Source organism: Haliaeetus albicilla, chromosome 4 (genome assembly GCF_947461875.1).
Source record: "Haliaeetus albicilla chromosome 4, bHalAlb1.1, whole genome shotgun sequence".
Taxonomy (NCBI): domain Eukaryota; kingdom Metazoa; phylum Chordata; class Aves; order Accipitriformes; family Accipitridae; genus Haliaeetus; species Haliaeetus albicilla.
The window spans coordinates 8,518,571-8,542,439 of record NC_091486.1 but is presented as its reverse complement, the minus strand read 5'-3'; the positions used below and the strand labels follow the sequence as shown (position 1 = coordinate 8,542,439).

General features: G+C 37.2%; 1 protein-coding gene across 3 annotated transcripts in view; it reads left to right on the top strand.

Annotated features, from left to right (window-relative positions):
* The window catches only part of MGAT5 (alpha-1,6-mannosylglycoprotein 6-beta-N-acetylglucosaminyltransferase), a 138,831-nt gene that overhangs the window by 77,536 nt on the left and 37,426 nt on the right, over positions 1-23,869 (top strand). For all 3 annotated transcript variants that reach the window (XM_069780823.1, XM_069780824.1, XM_069780825.1), the window contains exons 6-11: positions 7,376-7,447; positions 8,530-8,691; positions 10,382-10,551; positions 11,456-11,590; positions 17,844-17,977; positions 23,191-23,324. In XM_069780823.1, the coding sequence (XP_069636924.1) occupies positions 7,376-7,447; positions 8,530-8,691; positions 10,382-10,551; positions 11,456-11,590; positions 17,844-17,977; positions 23,191-23,324 (807 nt within the window). The remainder of the gene's footprint in view (positions 1-7,375; positions 7,448-8,529; positions 8,692-10,381; positions 10,552-11,455; positions 11,591-17,843; positions 17,978-23,190; positions 23,325-23,869) is intronic.

Here is a 23,869-nt window from a genome sequence, read left to right as displayed (position 1 = left end):
ATGTGAAAAAATTAATTTCTAGACAGTACAAAAATGTATTTCACTGCAAAATGTCAGTTTGGAGCTGAAGAATAAAGCTTTTAAAAATATCTTCTAGAAAATGAATTTTTCATACAGCTTCCCAGCTTAACTAAAAAAAAGAAAAAAGTGGAGGGGTCTTATCACTCCTTTTCTTTATCTAGATACGTGCTTTCTCTGAGAGGACTGCCTGCCACATGGGAGTGGGACTGCTGCTGTGCCTGCTAGTCAGCCAGTAGCTGTGGTGCAAGCTACCACCGCCCAGGGGTCATTCATTACATTGCTGCTTACCCGCTGGAGCTGGGCAGATCTCATTAAAATACCAGGTTTGGGATCTCGAGCTTGCCTTTCAGGTGCAAGAGTAATTTTAGGTACCCACCTTGGAAGTGGATCCAATGCTTCAAAAGACTAAAACTGTTTCAAAGACTAGCCTTCAAGACTCCTGTAGCTTTTGTGCGTATACCACTAGAAAGAATTCATGCTTTCAGTCCTTCAGACTTGATGGAAACAGAATGTATGGTTTGGTTGCAGGAGTATTTTTCTTTACACTGTTAATTTGCTTTGAGGGATAAAGCAGAAAAATACAAACTGAAGGTGATTTTGAATGTGGGTTTGTTTCCAGAATGCAAGCTGTAGTCTGAGGCACATTTTAGTGAAAACACCTGGGAATCATAATTATACAGGTTCCTCAAATCCTTGTGGTTTTGGTAGTTTACTGCAGTTTGCTCATGTCTGGATGGAAGTCCCCTTTCCACAACTTCTGCTGTGTGCGTAAGCTAATTTCTGACATTGAGGTGAGTTAATGATTTGCATTTCTTCAGTGTAATGAAACATCAAACCAGCTTCTTTGAATTCTATGGAAATACTCGGAAAATTGACAAAAATAGTATTGTTGTCTGAAGTGTAAAGCAGCAAAAGTTCAAAGTTCTTTAGTCATCTTAACGTGTTCCTAAGAAAGTGAAATGCTAATGATAGCACTTTGTCCCCAAATCATCCATTAGTATATTGGCCTGGATTTGGGTGATTTGGGCTCAGTTATCTTTTCTACTTCTGTCACTTTAAAAACTGGGATTAGTCTTTTTCTGTCTTGTTGGAAAAGCCGTAGATGCCATTGTAAGAGAGGAATCAAATTTAGTGCGCATAACTGAAGTTAGATAAAAGACCATTTGTTGATTGATGGTTACATATAAAATTTTGTGCTGCAGTGTCACTGGGACTGTGGGTACCTAACACCCGATGTTTGAGATTGCCTCTGGAAACAACCAAAGCCAAAGTTCCCTGTACACGCCTCCATTTCACTGAACAGGCAGGCAGTCATCTTGCACACCACAGATTTTGTAGCACCTTCAAAATGACTACCTATCACTGAGGAAATGCTAAACAAAATATAGGTATTACAGCTTCTATAGGAGTTGAGAAAGTTACCTTCCCAATGGGAGCAGTTCTTCCGTATCAAATTCTCAAATGGGTTTTCTAAGTGAACATTATGAGTTCTCTTCTCTGCCTGGCTTCATACTGCCTAATAAATTTAAAGATGCACCTTCTTTCACCAGCTATTGCAGCACTGTTTGTTGGGTTTTTTTATTTCCCACTCTAGGGCTGACACAAGATACTTAATAGCAGCACTTCACCATGGATAGCAGTACACTGAGCAATAATGTCGTTCACCTGATGTGCAAAGAAAGTTGCTCTAGTTTCCCTGTAGATGGGCTGCACCTGCCCTTTGGAAGACTCCAAAATGAAGATTATCCCAGGTGTTTAGAGAGAGTACCCTTCAGCTTCTGCTTTATTAAACTCCTACTGTGGCTCTTTAAAAGCATAAAGGACTTCCTGAAGTTTTGGATGTGGAGAGCTTCTGGCAGAGTATACTTTCATTCGGTTTGGAAGATGCTCAGACGACCCCGGTGCTACAAATGTTTGCCAGGTTCTTACAACTGTGCTTGAAGTACTTTCTCTGTAATATAGTCGAGTGCTGCAATATTGACTTCCCTTTAGTTTCAGTGTGTTTCTGAGGAAGAGTTACTGAAACAGATACCTGCAAGGCTTCTATAAAACATACTCTTTGAATTTCTTAGGTTTGTTGGGGTGTTTTGGTGTGTGTTGACTCACTTAGCAGTAAGCTATGAAAAGATAAAGTTGCTGTGAGAGTGGGTTGTCTATGATAATGGACTAGGGAAACTCTTGAGTTCAGTTTAAGTAGAATCTAGGCATTCAGACCCTGGTTCAAAACACCGACTTTTCACTAATGTCTGGAATCATGTAGCACTTAAATTTTGAACTTCTAAACTACCATGCAACCTAACTTTTTGGAGCTAGCTACATAGACTCTAGACAGTGCTGTGTCTACTGCTATTCAAACCAAGTAGGGAACACTTGACTTCTCAAGTGGACCTAGTTTCTTGAGCATGATCAAAGACTACCTACTGCATTTGATTGGCATTGAATTCAACACTAGGTACAGGAGGTACAACTGATCTTACTGAAAAATATGATAGTGCAAAGGTAAATATAATGTGTTCTGAATAATAGCTTAACATTTATATCACTCATCCAAAAAATGGTTAGTCTTCAAATCTGCAGTTGCTGCTTCCCAGCAATCTTCTCTAACTGCTAATCTGCAGTCTGATATCACATGCTTCCTATTAAATCATGTGCATGACAGTGTAATGGTTGCTATGGAGAGAATAAGCTAGAGAAAGAACTGATGCTAACACAGTGAGAGGAAGGTTATCCTGGAGAGAGGGAAGAAGAGTCCTGGTTCCTTCTTCGGAGACAACTTCTGTGTTTAGTCTTAAATGATCAAATGAAACTCAAACTAGTTGAAGAGCAGGATCCAAATGAACACCACTGCCCTCCTTCCCCTTGCTCAAACTTAGGGCTGGTTGCATGTGGCTGTTCTGTACCTAAACAAATACAAAGCTGAAGTATTTGTATATTTCTGATGGAGATTTCATCTAGGCCCACTTTAGTGATATCATAATCCTTCCTGTCATCATTGCCAATGACAGAGAAAAGTCGCATATGAATGGAACAATACCAGATTTGTAATTGCATGCTGCAACCTTAGCACATGCTATATCATGTTCCTGTTTATAACGATATACATACACATCTATACACACATTTGTATGTATACACACGCACATGCTTTTTTTCCCATTCTACATGTTATTTAATTACAGATATTCCTGGTGCAGGACACATTATGCTTTAATGCTGTTGCATTTTCTGCAAACTTTTTTGTTATGAGTTATCAACCAAAGCAGGTTCCCCTCCCCTGTCACCCCGTTCTGTATCAGGAGCTTCCAGAAAATGTGTTGCAAAACAAAGTCCCCAGTTCCTCCCCTCACGTTCCCTGCCCTATCTCTGCCTAATCCCTTGTAGTTTCAATGAAAGCTGATAGGGCTTCTTTAGGCAATTTGGGAGCAAGGGGAGAAAAGCAAGTTCCAGGCACCAGGTTTTTTCACAGAGCTTGCATCACTGTTGCTTACTTGTCACACAAGACGAAGGAGATTGAAGGCTTCCACTCAAGTCAATCTGAGCAGTTTTAGACATTCCTTACCTACCTTTCTCCCACATCTATAGTTGGAAGTCAGTACTCACTGAAATAAAACCTGACTTACCTTACATCAGTAAGTCTGAGAAAAGTTGATTAAGGTTTCACTGGTATTTGCTGGGAAAAAGATAATTTCCTAGGCATCCTCCTGCATTTTTCAATAACTATAGCACCTATCTGTTTTCAGAGAAGTTCCCATGGCAGTGGTTAATAGTCTGAATCTGAGAAGAGCAGCTGCAGGACTTGTTCAGAGATGATGAGTACAGCTAGCATTGCTGTTGTGGGCCATATTTGGGTCATGCAAGGCAACCAAGAAAATTACTTAACCACTTAGGTTTCATATTTAGTTGTGGGCATCCTTGTGGTGTTCTCTATGAGAAACCCTGAAGTGATTTGCCGAAGTGGCAATACTTGGTTATTTAAAAAACAAACCAAGAAAAAAACCCCACCCACCCACTTTCTAGGTCATCTGAAGTTCTCATGAAACTGTAGGTCCTGCCAAGAGCTGCAATTAGAGGTAGTTCCTAGGCTTAAAAGTGAGAGATTGCATGTTCTGGACAGGAAGTGGTTAAGTGCTCAGATTGAATATTGGTACACTGGGCAAGAGAGGAAGGCCAAGTAATGAAAGGGTGAAGGAAAGAGCAGAAAGCGGTTGTCTTGAAAAAGGCCAACAGTTTGATTATTTAAATTATTTGCAACAGAAATAGTATGTATTCTGCACTGCTGTGTATCATTACATGGGGCTAAATAGAGAGGAACACAAAGTTAATTTTGTTACTCATCTAGGTTAGTGCAAACTGTTGCTTTTAATTCTGACACAAAATATTGAGTACTATTTCTTTACAGGATTTTTAAGCAGTCTTTACTGAGGCTTTGTACTGCTGTAGACTTTAATTTTACATAGTGCAATGCAAAACCACGGTTAACTGGAAGCTTTTTTTACTTTAAATGCATATAAAAATGCAATTGCTGTGGCTTTTGAGGAAAGCAGCAATAAAACTTAGCAGCCTGCTAGATATCTTGTATAAGTAACATCAAATCAGCACGCTTTTTAATTCTGTAGTAGAAGCCTGTCAATGCTATCGTTTCCTTTTCCAATAGTTCTACAAAGGCTGTCTCTGAAGTCTTTGATACCTTGTGTAGTTGCATAGGTTGAAACCCTTCTCCCTTTCACCGAAGCATATATAGACTCTTGATCATCTGCTGCTCTCACTAAACAGGGAAGCAAGAACCAGAGATGGAGGGAAATACCTCTGTTTTCTCTGAAAACCTTGGTTTTGTTGGAAGTGTGATATTTCTTGAGTACTAGGCACCTCTAAATATGGATGTTATGACTTGTGTAACTTCCCTGCTGTAGTTTTTCACTTCTGCTTTCTTTGCTCTGTATCTGCCTGGTAATATCTACTATGATTTAAAAGTGTCTTCTGGTGCATGAGCTTCAGTGTTGAGTGTTTTCATGTTCTGCCCTCTGCCATCATTCTAATCATATTCTGATTTGCCTCTCAGTTTCGCTTGGAACCATGAGCTATTAATTCAAGTTGATTCTTTAATTATCTGCAAATTTAAGTCATGTTCTGAACAACAGAATCTGTATTAGCATTTTGGCTGGTTTTGCTATCATAATGTTTCCATCTTAGGGGCATATATACCCCTGGTCTTTTTTGCCCAAGAAATTCACTATTAAAGTTTGGCTAGTTTGACATCCAGTATTTTGCCTTTCCATCCCCGCTTTCCATGTGTCAATACATTAAATTAATAAGGTTTTTTCTTCTTTCCCCTTCCCATGGTACACCAGGTTTGCTCCATCTTTGCTTTCTTGGCATCCTTGTTAATTATTATCCTCCCAATCTAGCAGCTCTTTGTGAGCCATTGGCTCATAAAAATGAGCAGAATTCTTTCCTTTTTCTATAACAGAATGTCTATGCATTCTCCCCAGTGCATTTATCGGTACTGAAAATAACAAAACAACTGGCATACTTTGAAGAGTATGGGTTTAAAAATCCTCTGGTGAGTTAAGTTGGTCTTTCCAATGCAAAGAGGAACTGACTTAAGTATCAATAAAGAAAAATGAGTGCTAGGCCAACTGTGTACACTAATATTATTTTGAGTCTACTCCTTAAGTGTTTATTTGTGATTAGAATTACTGTAATTTAATTTAGACTAGAGGGATGACTTCTAAAAGCACAAAAGAACTATATTTGGGTTTCAGTCAGTGAGGCATGCAGCTAACTGTCCTTGGCAGCTCTGAAAAATCTTCAATTCCTTTAGGAAGCCTGATGGTGCAGTGTGAAATACATGAAGCCAGAGAAGGGGCACGTACAGTAGTCCTTGAAATATCATATCTTAATTTAGATCAGTTTTAATGCTAGGAATAATTCAAAATTATTTGTACTATTTTAAAAAAAGAGAGAGAGAGAGAGATTGGGACTGTGCATTATATGTAATATGGAGCTTGCAATTCTTTTCTACCAGTGATTCCACAGCTTAGGTTGGTTAGTAAAAGTTAGGATTCTTAATTTCTATAATTTCTAGTATGTTTCCAGAGTGGGAGACCACTGAAGAATCAGATGTTTTCAAACAAGGTTGATCAAGTCACTGCTTTCAAATGTTGTATTAAATACGTTGAGTAGATTGGGTCATAGCATTTAATTTGAATGCTTTTTATATAATTTGTCTGAGGATCCTAAGCTTGATACATTTCTTCTTTTTAATGAGGTTATGATGTCTGATAACTTATTTTCATGTGATTGGTCTTCTAGGCAATCGTTTGGTATGATCTTAAGCTTTTAGTCTCTAATGCTTCAGGCTAACTGCAGCATGATTAGGCTGTGTGTTTTGACGGGTCTATGATGGGAGGAACCATAAGAGCAACTCTGACTTCTAATTCTCTGGGTCTTGTGAACTTTATCAGTAGCGATGGGGTATCTTAGCTGGCCTATAAATTTTTGCATTTCTCCCTTTTCGCAGTACAGTTATGTTTCTGTTTTCATGGGTTTGCCTCCAACAGTGAGATTCCTTCTTCTGAAATGCGAATGGTCTAATTTCTTAAGGCACATGAATAATAAAGATTCTACAGGACAAGCAAGATCCCTAGGGAGAGCACAGGAGCTTTCAGTGACTTGCATTTGCTGTTTCTTCCCTAACTACTAGCTGTTGTACTTTTTCTACTAGACAATAGTGGAAGTATTGCATTTGCACTGATTATGTTTCTCTAAGGATTACAGCTATTAAGTACTTGTGGATATTGTTACTTATGTTATAATTATGTTACTTATACCCTTCAAATAGGGTGGGTTTGGTTTTATTTTTCTTTCAGCTTTTTGTCTAGGTTGCTACAAAGTAGAACTTTGATCCTTGGGGTTTTTCTGGCTTTGCCTTTTTGTAAAGATATTCTAGGGAGATGGGAAATGTTCCAAAATACGTATTTTTTTTTTAAGGTCTAGAAGTTAAAAAAACTTAGTACTTTTTGAAAACATTTAGGAACTGCTCAGAGAAACTGTATTTAGAGCATTTAACAGCTGATCTCTGTCTTGAAAGGGTTTTATCTCCTGTATTCATTATCATGAACGAATATCTAAATATGACTTTTGGTTGCAAATTTGCAAGGTTAAAATAGTATTGAATTGCAAAAAGTCGTCTTAAGCTTTTCTTCAAAAAAGCAGTTTTACCTTGTGGTGACTTACTAATCAGCTGATGCCTTATTTAAGCCATAGAAAGGTGTAATATAAAGGCAGTGAGAGACTTTGGTAGATCAGCTGAAAATAGAATAGAATCATTTATTTTCATGTGATTGTTTTACAGGTTGAAAATTGGTGTCCTCGTTTACCTTGGAGAGCAAAAAATTCTAATGAAGAAACTGATCAAAAAACAGTGGTAAGAACAACATTAAAACATGAGAAATAATTCAGTAATTGTGATTCATGCAAAAGATCCTGGAATCCTGGGCCACATAAGTGCTAATAAGACTAGAATTTACCATTTTTATTCCTCAGTTCCTCAAAACTGAAGGGAAGCATCCTTGGCTGTGTATATGTAGCTCATCGTGTGTTTTCTCCAGTCATTGTACCGTGCTGCAGTCTTGGTTGAAGATTTCCATTAAAAACATTTTTCTGTTTAAATATATGAAATATTGTACACAGATACTGAGAAGAATTGAAAATCCATAGACTGTTCACCAGTGTTGAGTGACCATATGTGAAACTGTCCATTTTTATTGTCCCATAAATCCGGGCCTTATATATAAAAATGCCTTAACGGAAGAGGCTTATATACATTTCATTTTTTGTAGTAACATTTTGATTACTCCTAATTTTTTTCCTTTAAAAGCTCTACAGTATGCAGAGTTGTTTCCAAACTATTGTAGCCTTATTACGTAGCACTTAGGTATTTTAAGATAATTTCCGGGCTGTATGTGAACATTGCTTACATAATTTAGACATAGTGTGTCTCATTTTGTAAGGCCAGTTGTTCTTAGATCAGTCTAGTTTTAAAATGAGTATTTCCTTTAAAATTTATACTCTAGTAATGTTTCTTCCTTCATGGTATAATAGGACAATTCCTTGTATTTGGAAGATTCATGATATACATGAATCTTCAGCATACTGTTCTGATTTTATATTGTGTGTTAGAGATACTTTAACCTCATTTTGAAGCACATGAACAAAACCATATGTTATATTGCAGAAAAAAATACATTGTGAAATATTGCAAACATATTCTGGGGCTACCAATACTACTAATAAAAATAACAGTAATTTATGTGGCTTAGAAATGTCTATTTAAAGATATCTTAAATATTTGAACTAAAACCACAACTTTAGCATTAGGAGTGTCTCTTTTTTTTTTTTCTTTAATGAGGAATGTAAAGCACAGCGTTCACATTTGACAAGATTTTTCACTTCTGGAAAGTACACTATTTGAAGAATAATTAATGTTTTTTAATGCTTTAATTGAAGGCTGAAATTCGGATCAACTTTGATAATCTCTACAAAATGATGTCAAGACATGAGGAATTCAGGTGGATGATGTTACGCATCAGACGAATGGCTGATACCTGGATTGAAGCAATTAAATCACTTGCAGAAAAACAAAATTTGGAGAAGAGAAAACGAAAAAAGGTAGATGAAAACATTTTTCAGTCCTGCCATTTGTAGTCATATAGGCTCTTTTAAGCTTCTTGTTCCAGAAGCTACTTCAGAGTGGAAATACCAAATATGTCTAAAAGGCATCGTATTTATACTTGTGCCTCTTTTCAAGAAGTATTTCGCTGTTTGAAATTACTGTTACATTGGGTATTTGCTTTACAAATAGTTTTATATACTTTCCATGAGTCAATCTTTGAGTAAGTTTTCTAACCTCTTTAATTTTGAATAGAGACTATGTAGAAGTTTCTAAAGGGAGAAACTGTTTATTTACTGCAAGCTGGTGACATTAGAGTGTTTCACATAGTCATAAAAACAACAATTGTACATGGTTTTTGTCCAAAATTGAGACTTTAAATGGCGTATTTCTGTTTAAATTTGAGTAGACTTAAAGTTGACCACAACTTTGGATTGGATCAGTTTAGACCTCCTGTGTTGACTTCAATTTAAAAACCATGAGATTCTTGAAGTGAAAAGTTCTATTTTATTTAATTCCCTTTTTTTTTTTTTTTTAATAATGTCAACTAGTTAAGGTAAAGGCAATAGTTGTAAACACAACAATGGGTTTCCCTTCCTGCCTTGCTCTTACTGGAGGCAGTCCTGAGTGACAGCAGGCCATGCACAGTCTTGTTTCTACCCTCTCTTGAGTGTGGCTGGCTGCAGCTCAGCTCCTTGCTTGAGATTCTCAGTTTTTGCATGAGGTCTAGGCTCCATGTTGTGGCTCTAATGTTTGTCACATAGCACAGTCCTCGAGTAGGCTCATCTTCTGTCGAGGAGAAGCCCTTCTATTTCAAGCAGCCCTCCAGCCTGTTTCACTGAAGAAACACAACATCTGAGAATACATAAACTCAAGAATAAACAGAAGTGGTACTGTACTGCACAGGCAGTTTTCATGGGATGCTCTAGTGCTTATTCTTTGCTTTTAAAAGTCCTTTGAAGTTGCTCTTCTAAAACATATGATGATTTCATTTTAATATGTCCAGTTCAATTCTGGGAGCTGCAAGAGATTAGAACAAAATGGGGTTATGAATGTTGCTTCTTTATAAAGAGTGAGGGAGAAGTTTTTTGGTGTTTGGAAGTTTTTATGCTTGGCGTTGTATGTACCCACACTCAAATAATAGTCCCGGTATGTAGCAGTGTTTGGAACTCAGCTTCTGTGCTTTTTTAGAAAGGCAAGCACAGATTTCAAGGAACTACAGAGAAAACTCTCCTCCAGTGGCCATGGAGAGGAGAGGTTCGGAAAGCATCCTGTTACTCTTATGCAGTCTTTTAAGTTCTTAATGGCTTGTTCACAACAGCATCCTGAACTATACTGTCTTGCATAAGCAAGTATATCCTACTTGAGAATATAAGTGGCTATTCAATCAAAATAAGTTAATGTAAGCCACAACTTGCTGTGCAGAATTACAGATTATTTTGTGTATAACACCAGTTTTGGGGGTTTGTTTAATTACTGATCTGGTGGCAGATAATAGTGCAAAACAACGCTCTTAGAATTACTGTTCTAGAGATCCATTGCAAAGTTAAATTATTAGGGTGGGAGTGTTGGATTTTTTTGTTTGATTTTTTGGCCATAGTTGGAATTTAATAGAAAGAAAAAATGCTGTGAGGTATAATAGTTGCATGTTTAATGTCGAGAACTCTAACATATGACTTTCCTTTCTAGATTCTTGTTCATCTGGGGCTTTTGACGAAAGAATCTGGATTCAAGATTGCAGAAAATGCGTTTAGCGGTGGCCCACTTGGTGAATTAGTCCAGTGGAGTGATTTAATTACATCTCTCTACTTACTGGGCCATGACATCAGGATTTCAGCTTCACTGGCAGAGCTCAAGGAGTAAGGAGATTACTTTCACTTTTGAAACTGGAATAAAAAAAAAAAAAAAAGAATTGTAGACTCTTGAAGCTTCTATTAACAGTATATAATTTCTTGAAGCATAAAATGAAAGTGATAATTCACTAAACAGATGATAAGATTATTTTCATGAGCTAAGTGTATGTGCTGTGAAAAGGGTAATGTGTTTTCATTGTAGCTTCAGGCTCCTGAGACTTCATAAATGAATGCTGTAAAATTCAAACTAAGCAGCTTATTCTTTAGCATTCCAGGTGCTTTAACCAGCTGCAATAGGAAATGCTACAGACTAGCATAATTCTGTGTCCTCTTCTTCAGTTTCTGCTATTCTTCACTCAGTATCTCATTTTAAAATAAAAGTTTAAATCCTTTAAACACATTATTTTTGATGTAGTTAATTGCTTATGTTAGGTCAAATTGCTACCTCACTTATTTTTGTCTTGCTTTGCATACTAGTTCAGCATTAGGCATAAAACATCTGTTTTAAGCTTAAGCATGTACACTTTTTCTGTAGCTTTCATTTTTTTTATAACAAACATGACAGCATCATTTTACAGAGAGCTCTTATACTATAAAGCTGTCAATAGAAGTCAGAAAATATTTCAAATAATTTCAAAGCAAACTATTTTTAAACATTCCAAACATATTACTCTCGTTTAAACTAGATGAGGTTTTTAGTGAAAATTAGTGCTTTACTGATGTATAAACATTACTTTAATAAAAGCTGAGCATCTTTAGCATTTGAATGTTCTTACATGGTTCCTGATTTGGAAGAGACAAGAGTAAAGCTTTTCTGGAAAGGGGAATTATTGGTATAAATATTGTTACAGCATCTATTCAAGGTATTTGGAAAGTAATACTTTTCCATATTCCTTCTTTCTTTGTTTAGGATTATGAAGAAGGTTGTAGGTAACAGATCTGGCTGCCCTACCCAGGGGGATAAAGTTGTAGAACTCATTTACATTGATATTGTGGGACTCACTCAGTTTAAGAAAACCCTTGGTCCATCATGGGTACATTACCAGTAAGTGTAACGCTTATTTGACCTCTTAACTGCTTTGTGAAGGAGCTTTTGTTGAATAACACATGTCAAAATACTGAAATGCGTACATTCACATGAATTTGAATTTATTTAAAAGTGAAAATGTGGTTCTCTGTTCTCTTTCACTCTTAGGCATAAAGGGGCTATTACCTGTTTGTTGCATGCCATCTTTGTACCCCCCCAGCAAGTTTGGGATTCTTGGATTCAAGCATTTTTAATCTTCATGAATTATATTTTCTTGTTGAGTCATCGTCTTTGTCTTTCTTTCCCTCCCTTCTTTACACACCCTGCCCCACCTTTTGTTCTGTAAATTAGTAGATAAGATGAGAGATTATTGGATTTTGTTGTTTAGCTGGAATACCAAAGGCATGTTTTGCTTGTCAGTGTTTGTAGCTGTACTGGTTTAATGATTGTGGAGATTCATCTATTCTAATTCTATTGCCCCACAACCGCAATGCAATTTTTTCTGTTCCATTCCTTAAGATGCTGGGCAGAGACTTGTCTTCAGGGGTAGGTCTAAAGAATAAACTGCAGTTATTGTTGCTTCTGTAATCTATAAACATCTTTCCATTAGAAATGGAAGATGGCGGTCAGAACAAATTACTTTGTACAGCCTTCTTAGTGTCTGCAGCTTTAGAACCACGTTTCTTTTTGTCAATAACTTTAAATTAGCAAGCCTCCCATGTGTTGTACGAATACATATCAGCATGAAATAAAACCAAATCTAAATTACTGACTTTGATTTTTCTATACCTAATCAAATTAGCTGTGTTTCATGAGCCGTAAAGTCCAGTAAATCCTACTTGAAGGAAGGTATTGAAAGGTGTTCACTGCAGGCAGAAAAACTGTTTTCTTGCAACCTCAGGATTTTCTAGAGCATTGGGTCTTTTCAGCATAATTTTAAATGAGAGCACTATGATCAACGTTGCAGATTAGATTACTCTTAATCTCTTTTTTTGAAGCAGAGGAGTAAACGGATATTCTGGTTTTTTGGAGCCTGCTAATAAAGATAATCCCATTTTCCACTGAGCTACAGTTGGTTGTCTGTCTGCCAGATGTAATTGTCACTAGGCAATCCCATACAGTATTGTGGTCAGGATATAAAAACATACTTATAAATTTAAAATGTTTCTTCCCTTTTTGCTTTCTATTTCCTATTTGGTATATTCTGTAATGACGATATGGAAATACACCATGACATTGAGATTATTAGATGAGCTCTTCAATTTTTTGTGGTTTTTTTCATGTATCATTAAATCTTAAGTGTCAATCTGTTTTTCATTGATTCCTAATTTGTAGTAATGATGGACTTTTTCTGGTTTAGGAAAGCAGAATTTAATTCAACTCTAAATAAGTACCTTAGATAGTATAGGAGGTTTTGTTAGTCCTTTGAAGAAGAAGAAAATTACTTAATGCCTGTCTTCTACAATACTGGATGTCATGGGATGGAAGGGGACCTCATCTAGTCCATAGCCTTGCTGAAAAGTAGATCGGATGTATTTGTCCTTCTTGAGAGATTTTTGCCTGATCTTTTACTGAAGACTGCAAAAGATGCCCCAGCCATTGTTTTGTATTGGTAAGCTTTTCTTTAAAGTGTTTTTCTTGGCCTGATTTCTTGCAAACTGCCCATAACTGCTTATTCTAATATGGTTCTGGGGAATAAATTACTTCCTTCCCCTCTCTGCTAGCCTCTAGAATATCTTATATACTGCTTTTCCTTCAATTTGCTTTTCTTCAAAATAAATTTAGGAGTTTGGATCATTACTTATAATTCAGATTTCATAGACCTTTCATCAAACTTGTTGCATCTGTTGGGCATCTCTCTAATTACTTGATACTATTTCTCAAGTTCAGTGTACAAAACAGGGTCCAGAGTCTAGCAGAGGCTACCAGAATTGGTTAGAACAGAAGAATTAATTCATAGCTTCAGGCATGCTATCTCCTATTTGAGGATCCTCTTGCAATCTTTTTTTTTTTTTCTCAGCATCATGAGTTACCTCATAAATTCTGTCATTAAAATATTAAGTTAAAACTACTAAGTCCAGTATAAAGCATAGTTATATGTTTTTGTTTAATTCATTCCACTAAAATAAACATTATCACAAATAAAGCTGCCTTATAGCCCTTGTTCTTTACATTCTTTGCTTTCTTAGTTGTATTTAATGTCAGTAGGAATAATTCTTTGTCTTGAAAGAAGTGTTTTGCTTTGTGCCATATAGTTTTTCAGCAGATATGTGCAGGTCGGCTCAGTCTGGTTTATGCAGACCAGACTCAAATGCAAATTAATTAAAACTTGTTTATTCACTTCAGATTGGAATAGAGTGGTAGAATAAACCTCTGCCTTCAGAACAGTCTCTTGGTAAGAGTGCTGTATATAATCTTTGTGAGTGAACTTGAGCCCTGAGGAAATTTTTAGGTTTCTAGAACTAAAATCAGGTTTCTAGAACTGCTAGCTCAAAAGAATGACCCTGCTGCTCTGAGGGTTGAGTATTTCTGAACAACTGAAATACTGTTCTGTACGTCTGAGATCTGTAGCACCAATGACTCTTGGTAGCAGATGCTTTATCTGCGGTATAATTGGTGCTGTAAATAGCATGAATATAGGAAAACAGATCTCATTTTTGAGTGCACCTTATTTTCAAGCAGAATGCCTGGGCATGCTGTATTTTTCGGTTCTGAAGTCTGGATATTTGAATGCAGTTTATGTGCAATAAAGCAACATAAAAATTAGTAGCTTGATACAGTTTGATGAGTGCAGCTCACTGCGTTTCTTAGGACCCGCATCCTCCATACGGCACGTAAGAATCTGGTATTTTTTTCATTTTTCTACAGTCTCTCTAGCAATGACTCATTCCCATATGCCAAAAATCCAGCTGGCTTTATTCTTGAAATAAATTAACATGACAGCTATCCTGAAAAAAGAGCAACATTCCTGCTTCTTACATGTTCTCTAGAATACATCTGTTTTAGGAGGGTTATTTTCTGACAAAGTTTTTGCATTTTAAATGCAAGTACTGAGTGGCCTGAAAGTTAATGAGTGTGTCTTCAAGGATTTCCACAGGCAGATAGGAGCCGCTCAGGGTCTGAGCTGGCTGGACATAAGCCAAAAACAGTCTGGCGTCCATGTATCTGTGCTGGCACGTTGCTGTGCCTGAGCTCAGTGCACCTACAGAGCTCCCAAACCAGAACTGGTTGGGTTTTGACCAGCTTGCTCCCAGGAACATGTCTGCAGCCACTGGCATACATGTACCCTTTATTTAACCGTTTATGCTGGCATAAACACTAGTTACTGACAGCGATGGGTGCTGCTGGACAGCATTGCTTGTTTAAACAAAGATGAAGTATGTGTAAGTAGAGAAAAATTATACCCTCAGGAGGGAGAAGGATGTGAATAAATGTGTATAAATACTTCCACTAGGACAGCCCAGTTAAGATTGTGCTTGTGCCCAATATTTATGGAAAAATGCTCACTTTAAAAATGGTGATAATCCTGGGTTACTTTTGTCTGTTTGTTTTTTATAAGACCCAAAGTTCTCACTTTTAATATGTTAGAAGAAAGAAGACTTTAATATGGATGTTTCTATAAGCAGTTTGCCACCCACCAATCCTCTTTTTAATTAGTCAGTGAATAGACTAATCAGTCCGACACCAATTCCAAGGCATGCTGTAATTCTCTGCAACTTCAGGGCTAAAGCTAGGGGACATTTTAGGAAGGAAGGGAGAATGGAGTAAAAATTGAAGTTAAAATCACACTAAATTAAGATTTTATTTAAAATATATCCCTGATTTAAAAAAAAATACTGTTTTGCATTTTTGAAATGAATTATCTCACTTTAGAAATGCTAAAATATTGTATGCAAAAATCAAACTTTTCATTTTAAAATAGTTCAGTTGAAAGAGATTTAAACCACTAAGTGAAACAAATGGAGAATATAGTACTTGGGAGACAATTGAGGCATTTGTACATATGTTAAAATACCAGTTCAGCATGACTGGCATTAATTACATTCACTTCTAAATTTTAAATCTTTACTTTACCAGTTCTTTTCTGCTGCATTTTGGGGATTAGGTTCACCACTTGAACCTTTGATCTCTCATACCGTTTCTGCACACACTTGCACTTTCTGCTGTGATCTTTTTCTCTTTTCCAACTTATTTTATGCCCGAATGATATAAATATTTCTTGTTTTCCCTTCTTTCCGATTTAGCTTAGTTTCTGTTGCATCACATTTCCTGTCCTGCTTCAGAGACCCTGTGTGTATTGGACATAGTTACGCATATCCCCATGAACAATTAGTGCTACATACCTTACATCTGAATACAGGAAAAAGAGAGGAAACAAAGCACTTTGAGATGATCACATGCGATGTAGTGCTCCTTACATATACACTTTGACAAACTCCAGTTATGTTGCAGTTTTTCAGTAGTGTTCACCCATTTTTCATTTCCCTGTACTCAAATACCTGGCCAAAAGCTGTATATTTGATAAGAATTTTGTTTTAAGGCCTGCCAAGAAATAAGAGGGCTTTTATTACTGAATGATTCATCAGTGCAGAAGTTGTTTTGGTCCTGCTGGAGTATTTTGTATGATGCAGAGATAATTGCCACTGTTGTAAAATATTTTCATTGAGAACAGTTGACATAAAACACTGCACAGAAACTGATCTGTCAGCTCTGTTGTTTGGTGAATCATAATGCCTTGTATATTTTGACTTTCTTTTTGCTTGGAAGATCTCTGAAAGATTAAAAAAAAAGGAAATTTGTTCTATTTGTACTTTCAAATACAAAGGTAACATTTCATATGAGAGTTTAAAAGTTGCTGGTTTTTTTTTTTTTTCTATTTGCCAATTTAATGGATACTTTAGAGAAAGGAGCAACATATAATAAATATGTAAATGTATTTTTGGGACTAAATTCTTTCATCTTTTAAAGCTGAAAAATGCTTGGAGCTAAGTTCTTTCACTAATGGGCTAAATTCTTTCCCATTTTAAAGCCAAATCCTGGTGTTTTACTGGACAGAATGTATATGGGGTTGGAGCATGGGAAATGTTGAAGACTGGGAAATATAACCATTTTTAATAGTAACTTTTGCAGCTGCCTCCCTTCTCTGCCACCCATGAGGTTGTGTCTGCACCTTGGCATGTACAAGCCCAGTGATACAATGTGCAGTGATAAGAGTTCATGTCTTTGTAATATAGTGGCACATGATGTAGGAACCCATACTACATAACTTTTTTCTGAAAATTTTGTTGATTGGAGCCATATAATCTAATTCATTTGCAGTGGAGCCAATAGTATGATGGCCATAAAGTTCCTGTCCAAGCCATATTAAAGGTTTGGCAGGCTGCATTTTGGAAACATAACTTCTAGAATCTGTATGCTAGAATGTATGCTGTCTTCTTCATACTGAGACTTTTTCTGCCTTTCATGTACTATGGGCCCTTTTTTGTAAGGAGCCACTCGTAAATGAAGTAATTTTTTTTCAAGGAATTAATAGGAGCTTAAATAAAGGACTGAGTGCAATTCTCTCATCCCAGACCCTTTGTAATACAATGCCAAGGTTTCTCTCAGTTGTAGACTGGTTGTTGCAGACATTTGACTTTTATGTTGTTTCTTCAAAAGTCTGTGACAAAATGTTTTATAAACAAATAAATGATCTGTTTGACTGCAAGTGTTCAGCAAATTAAACTGTCTTTAGTGCTTCTTCAGTAGGTCTAATTGACCCAAATGTCAGAACCTGGAGAATAAATACAATTGTCTAAAGACAAAGTACTGTTCTGCTCTGATCTTCTTGGCACGTGGCCCTCGGCCATTGCATTTGATTTTGTGGTAATGGGTGAGAACATTAGAAAAAAGATGAAGAATCCTTTCTTCTGCCTAAATTCTACTTCAGAGCCCCAGGAATGTAGGTGACTACAGTAGCATTCCCATAAGCTCTACTTGCATGTTAAAGCATAACTTCGTTCTGTAAGAACAAAGAAACCCAAAATAAGCTCCAGGGTTGCTATTTGAATGTCTGATATATCCTTGAATTTGCTGATCATAATGTCTTTGTGAATGTAATATGAACAGAAATGTTTGAAATTAAAATTTACCTTCAGTTTATAAATCATCCACAGTTGCAAACAAAAACAAAACATACCTTCTTCATTATCGTAACTTTGTATATGTACACACACATGCTTATATATACATATGCATGTGTACCTACAGTAATTTTTTTTTTTTCTTTTAGGTGTATGCTAAGAGTTCTGGATTCCTTTGGAACTGAACCAGAGTTTAACCATGCCCATTATGCCCAGTCTAAAGGCCACAAGACACCATGGGGAAAGTGGAACCTTAATCCACAGCAGTTCTATACAATGTTCCGTAAGTATCCCTGTGTTTTTGAAGAATTTGGAGCTTTAAAAAGGAATGCTGTCATTGACAAGAATTTTTGTATTATGAAAGACAAGTTCACGGTTTAATAAAATGCAACTGCTAAATGGGCAGAATGGTAAGTGTCAGTAAGTGTCTATGCAAAAGCTCTATCATGCTTCCGTCCAGTAATCAGAAAATAACAGTAGCAACTTTATAATATAAATAATGATAGGGAACTTTAGTCTTAGGGTACCCGTGGAAGGTGGTGGTTGGCTTTTCCTTCAAGTGTCAGTGAGTTTGCTTTTGTTAATTTTGCCTTCTCAAATCCTGCTATGGAGTGATAGGTTTTTGAGGAACTTGCTAGATTGCATTTTTTACAAACTGCACTCCTGCATTTCATCATGTTAAACTGAAGTTTGTAACTATGTTAACTATGTTGTTGTATTTCTGCTTTTTTTCCCCTCAACAACTGAGCAGCACAATTCCTTCGCTTTTTCTTTGTGTTCAGGATTAATAAGCTAACACTCAGCAAAAGTCATTTTTTGTGTCTACTTTTTTGTGGATTTCTCAAAATTTTCACCTAGCTTATTTTCATGTTGTGAGCATCCTGAACTGATTCACATCTGTTTGCCAGCAGTGTACAAAGCTATTGAAAAACAAGTAGTAGATTTCAGCATTGCTGTAGATCTTTGAAGCATTGTTAAATATCCTAAAAAAAAAAAAAAAAAAAAAAAAAAAGAAACAGAACACAAAAAAAATATAAATTCTGTATAAATTGGGTCAGATTAAATGATTACTGTGACCTGCTCTAGCCCTAGTCTGACTTTATGGCGCTAGGTTCTAGAATCAAAGGATCTTTCTCTTGCATGTTGTAGTAGTAGTTCAAGTTTGTTACCTTTGAAAGGTGCAGAAAGATTCACTACTGCCAGCTAGCTTGAGGGTAAATGAGACTTAGGAAAGAGGAAAGTGCATGCTGTTGTGTGCAGCAACTTCTCAGCCCAATTCTGTAAAGAAACACTTGGTAGTGACCAGCCTGACCTCCAAAGTTTGGTGGTGGTCCCTGTCTGAGACTAAGGCCAGGGCATGCACTGTTCACTCTCATCAGACTTCATAGTCAAGTCTTTCAAACTTTCCTGCTTTTCATAGCAGAATTATACATGCTGCTGTCTGGTTGACATGCTTTTGATTTCAGTTGCCCTGTAAAATTCTTGAGAGGCATATTTTGTCTGTCAGCATTCGCTGTGCAAGTTTTTCCAGAGAAATATAAGTGAAGGTTGTTCAAAAGATAAAAGACTTCATTCACAGTTGTTTCGAAGCAAGTAACAAAACGCGTGGTGGGGAAATGTGACTTGGAAGTGGTTGCAGATTTTCTGTCTGGACATTAGTAAGTAGAGCTTGCTCCGTATCCACATGATTTGCTAATATTTATTGGTTTATGTCCTAAATGGAAAAGGAGATGAAAGCTCAATCGTGCTGTATTTAAGTAGTCCAGCTGTTCAGAAATTCATGTATGAGGTCCTGTTTAAGATAGCACCAAGAGTGGTGATGCACTTGAGGAAAATGGTTGCATGAATATTTGTGGTACAGCTGCGTGCTCTGTGTGTGCACTCCTCAGTCCCCCTCCATGAAATACAGAATCATCATAGAATCATAGAATGGTTTAGGTTGGAAGGGACCTTAAAGATCATCTAGTTCCAACCCCGCTGCCATGGGCAGGGACACCTTCCACTAGACCAGGTTGCTCAAAGCCCCATCCAGCCTGGAACACTGCCAGGGATGGGGCATCCACAGCCTCTCTGGGCAATCTGTTCCTTCAGTGTCTCACCACCCTCACAGTGGAGAACTTCTTTCTTACATCTAATCTAAATCTGCCCTCTTTCAGTTCAAAGCCGTTATCCCTTGTCCTATCACTACATGCCCTTGGAAAAAGTCCCTCCCCAGCTTTCCTGTAGGCCCCCTTTAGGTACTGGAAGGCTGCTATAAGGTCTGCCCAGTGCCGCCTTTTCTCCAGGCTCAACAACCCCAACTGTCTCAGCCTGTCTTCACAGGAGAGGTGCTCCAGCCACCTGATCATCTCCGTGGTCCTCCTCTGGACCCACTCCAACAGGCCCATGTCCTTCTTATGTTGGGGGCCCCAGAGCCGAATGCAGTACTCCAGCTGGGGTCTCACAAGAGTGGAGTAGAGGGGGAGAATCACCTTCTGGTCACGCTTCTTTTGATGCAGCCCAGGATACGTTTGGCTTTCTGGCCTGCAGGCGTGCATTGCCGGGTCACGTTGAGCTTCTCATCAGCCAACACCCCCAAGTCTTTCTCTGCAGGGCTGCTCTCAGTCCACTCATTGCCCAGCCTGTATTTGTGCTTGGGATTTGTCCTGGTTTCAGCTGGGACGGAGTTAATTGTCTTCCTAGCAGCTGGTACAGTGCTGTGTTTTGAGTTCAGTATGAGAAGAATGTTGATAACACTGATGTTTTCAGTTGTTGCTCAGTAGTGTTTAGACTATAGTCAAGGATTTTTCAGCTTCTCATGCCCAGCCAGCGAGAAAGCTGGAGGGGCACAAGAAGCTGGCACAGGACACAGCCAGGGCAGCTGACGCAAACTGGCCAACGGGGTATTCCAGACCATGGGACGTCCCATCTAGTATAGGAACTGGGAAGTGGGGGCGGGGAATCGCCGCTTGGGGACTAGCTGGGTGTTGATCCATGGGTGGTGAGCAATTGCCCTGCGCATCATTTGTACATTCCAATCCTTTTATTATTGCTGTTGTCATTTTATTAGTGTTATCATTATCATTATTAGTTTCTTCTTTTCTGTTCTATTAAACTGTGCTTATCTTAACCCACGAGTTTTACTTCTTTTCCTGATTTTCTCCCCCATCCCACTGGGTAGGGGGGGAGTGAGTGAGCGGCTGCGTGGTGCTTAGTTGCTGGCTGGGGTTAAACCACGACAGGATTGCAGAAGAAAGTAAATCTCCTCTATACAGAAGAACTCTGTTATGGCAGTATAGACTACTGTTACAGTCTCTTGTTCAGAGCAAATCACTTCATAATGAATTTTCAGAAGAGTATGACTATATTGGAATTTCAATAAATAACCATTTCCAATTTTTACTACTGGAAATGACTGCAGGTTTTCCTTTGCAGGAAAAGTGGTAACTAGATTGCAAGCAAACTCATTCTGAAGCATGAGTGATTCCAGTGCTGTAGATTATTCAAGGATTTTGCTTCTTTTTGTACCAGGTGCAGAAGAGTCAGCATGTTTTGTGATGTTTAAAGTTTATTTTTGTTTTTTGTTTTCTGCTGCAGAGATAACACCATCTTTATGGCATTGTGATTAAAAGTGCATGTTATGCATCAGTAAAGATTTCATGACAGATTGGAACCCTGGACAGCTTCCCAAGATCCCCAGACTCTATTATGTTTTGAGAACTCTGATTATAAGGGCAGAAAATTATTACTGAACAACAAGCAAGCCATATTCAAACTTGTGGCATATTACCAAATGCTTGACTGTTCTCTGGGCTTTCCAGAAGCATGAGGGGGGGTTTCCCCCTTTTATGTTTTTTATTTAAATTCTTTTATGCAAAATAACAGCACTAGTACTTTTAAAACTGCCTGATCTTGCTTAAAAATCCATGTGAGTGCTTCCTGTCAGTGATGTTTGAGGCACTGAATTCTACCAGTTCTAAGTGCTAACTTTAACAAAGGTTTATTTTGCTTTTGAGTGTGTACTGCCTTGCCTCTCCTTTGAATGCAGTCTCTCATCCAAAAATATGAAAGGATGGAAAAATGCCCCTTTTCAGGCATATTTGCAACGTGCCATTTGCTGTGCTAAATTCTAAGAAGTCCTTGGGTCTAAGTGAGTGCCTAGCTGTTGCTGAGGCATTTTTTGTGAAAAAGAGTAATTGTCATTTGAAAGACTAAATGTAATGGCAGAGGGAAGTGTACACTGTGTATGGTTTCTCTGTTCTACTGCATTATCCAGTTGGCTGATTTTCAGGAATCAAAAAGCAAAACCTCATAATTGCAATAGAATTTTTTTTTTTTTTTTTTTTTTTTTAGAACTCTGACTATAGGTTTAGCATTGCCTGGGGTGTTGTCTTTGGGGGTTTTTTTGGTTTGGGTTTTTTTAACTTTGCAAAATGCACTTAGTAAGAAGTTACCAGCTTGTGTGCCAGAATTTAAAAGGGAGGCTTATAGAGGAGATCGTAGTGCTTATTACAGCCTATTCCTATGTAAACTTGTGAGGCTATGACACCTTTTAGAGAGGTGCAAAAATCCCACATGTTGGAGTAATGTTTATATCGTAGGGATGGATTTTTACCTGAAGCCTTGAATGTTGCAGTCCATCCCTGGAATTAAACACCCTGCCTACAAAAAGAAAAAAAAAACCAAACAAACAAAACAGCAAAAAACCTTAGTTTTAATGAGCCTATAGGTCTGTGTCTTTGTAGGAGGAAAACAGTGGCTAGTATTGCTGGATATCACTGCTGGAAAAAGACCAACAGAGGCTAAAAATAATACAGAAAACTAGGAGTAAATTGCATATCCTTTGTATGCACTTTTTTGTCTGGGCGTTGGATTAACGACAATTTTGCCAACTTCAGTTGTCACCTTTCAATATTTTATGATAGATCTATCTGAGTGAATTAGGCAGTGAAATTTGTATTCTGATCTGTGTAGTGTGACTTTGTAGGCTTGTAATTAGCATGGAAATGTAATATGCAGTGAGTTGAATGGTTGGAATTAGCTCTTCCAACATAGGAGGTGAACCCAAGAAATTTACTAAAATTTATTTGTGACATTGGGCAATATACAGCTTTGTTAACAAGCATAAATCCAGGGTGTTTTTTTTTTCAAATTGTTGGTATTGCATCTCTGAGATTGTCAAGCTGGATTTCTTCCGGTTCTCTTATCTCTAATAATAAGATAAAGCTCAGCACACAAAAAATCATTATCATTGGCCTCGGTCCAGCTACAAAATTTTTATTGTCAGAAACAAGCCAGAAAATAACTGCTTACTTTAGTAGACATATGCAGCAGGACTTAAAATAAATAATAAGTATTCTCAATAATAAAGTAAGCAAATGTATCTCTCAGTATGAGTGTGAAGGAAGTGATCTGTTGAATAATATGTTCCTTATACCTACTTTTCTGACAACATTCATGCTTTTCTAACATTAACTGATACTTGAAAAGGTTTTGAATATGCTCCATTTCTTACAGCTCACACTCCGGATAACAGCTTCCTTGGATTTGTGGTAGAGCAGCATCTGAATTCCAGTGACATTAAACACATTAATGACATCAAAAGGCAGAATCAATCTCTCGTTTATGGCAAAGTAGATAATTTCTGGAAGGTGAGTTTTCTATACTCATATACTTAAGCAAATTTATTTTTATCAATATAATAAAGCATAACTCTAAATATAAAAATATCCCTTCTCTAAATCAATTCAGTTCTTTTTCTGAAAATAAACATATTTAAATAATTAAGTTGAACATTTTGAAGTCTCTCTGCTGAGGAAACTTCTGTCTAGATTGATGTGGATCCTTTCCTATTGATACACACCTTTCTGATAGAATAAAAAAATTTTATAGTCTTGATATCATAATAATTTTGGAAAATGCAGAAGCTGTTAGAACTAATGGGAAATTGGAGGTGTCAGAGGCTTTGTGAACTTCAGTCAGTCATAAGCAAATGTGTCTTTCAGTCATTTCTTTTCTTATATCTGCAACCAAAAATGTGCTGCATTTTGAACTGGAAGTTGTGTTTCACTAAAGACCCTAGAAGTGTTCAATCTCATTTTAGCTCCCTGTAATAATATCAGAGTTTCTTAAATATTGCAATTACTCTGTTGTCTCCCTTCTGCAGACAAGAGCTGCAGAATAACAACACTGGCGT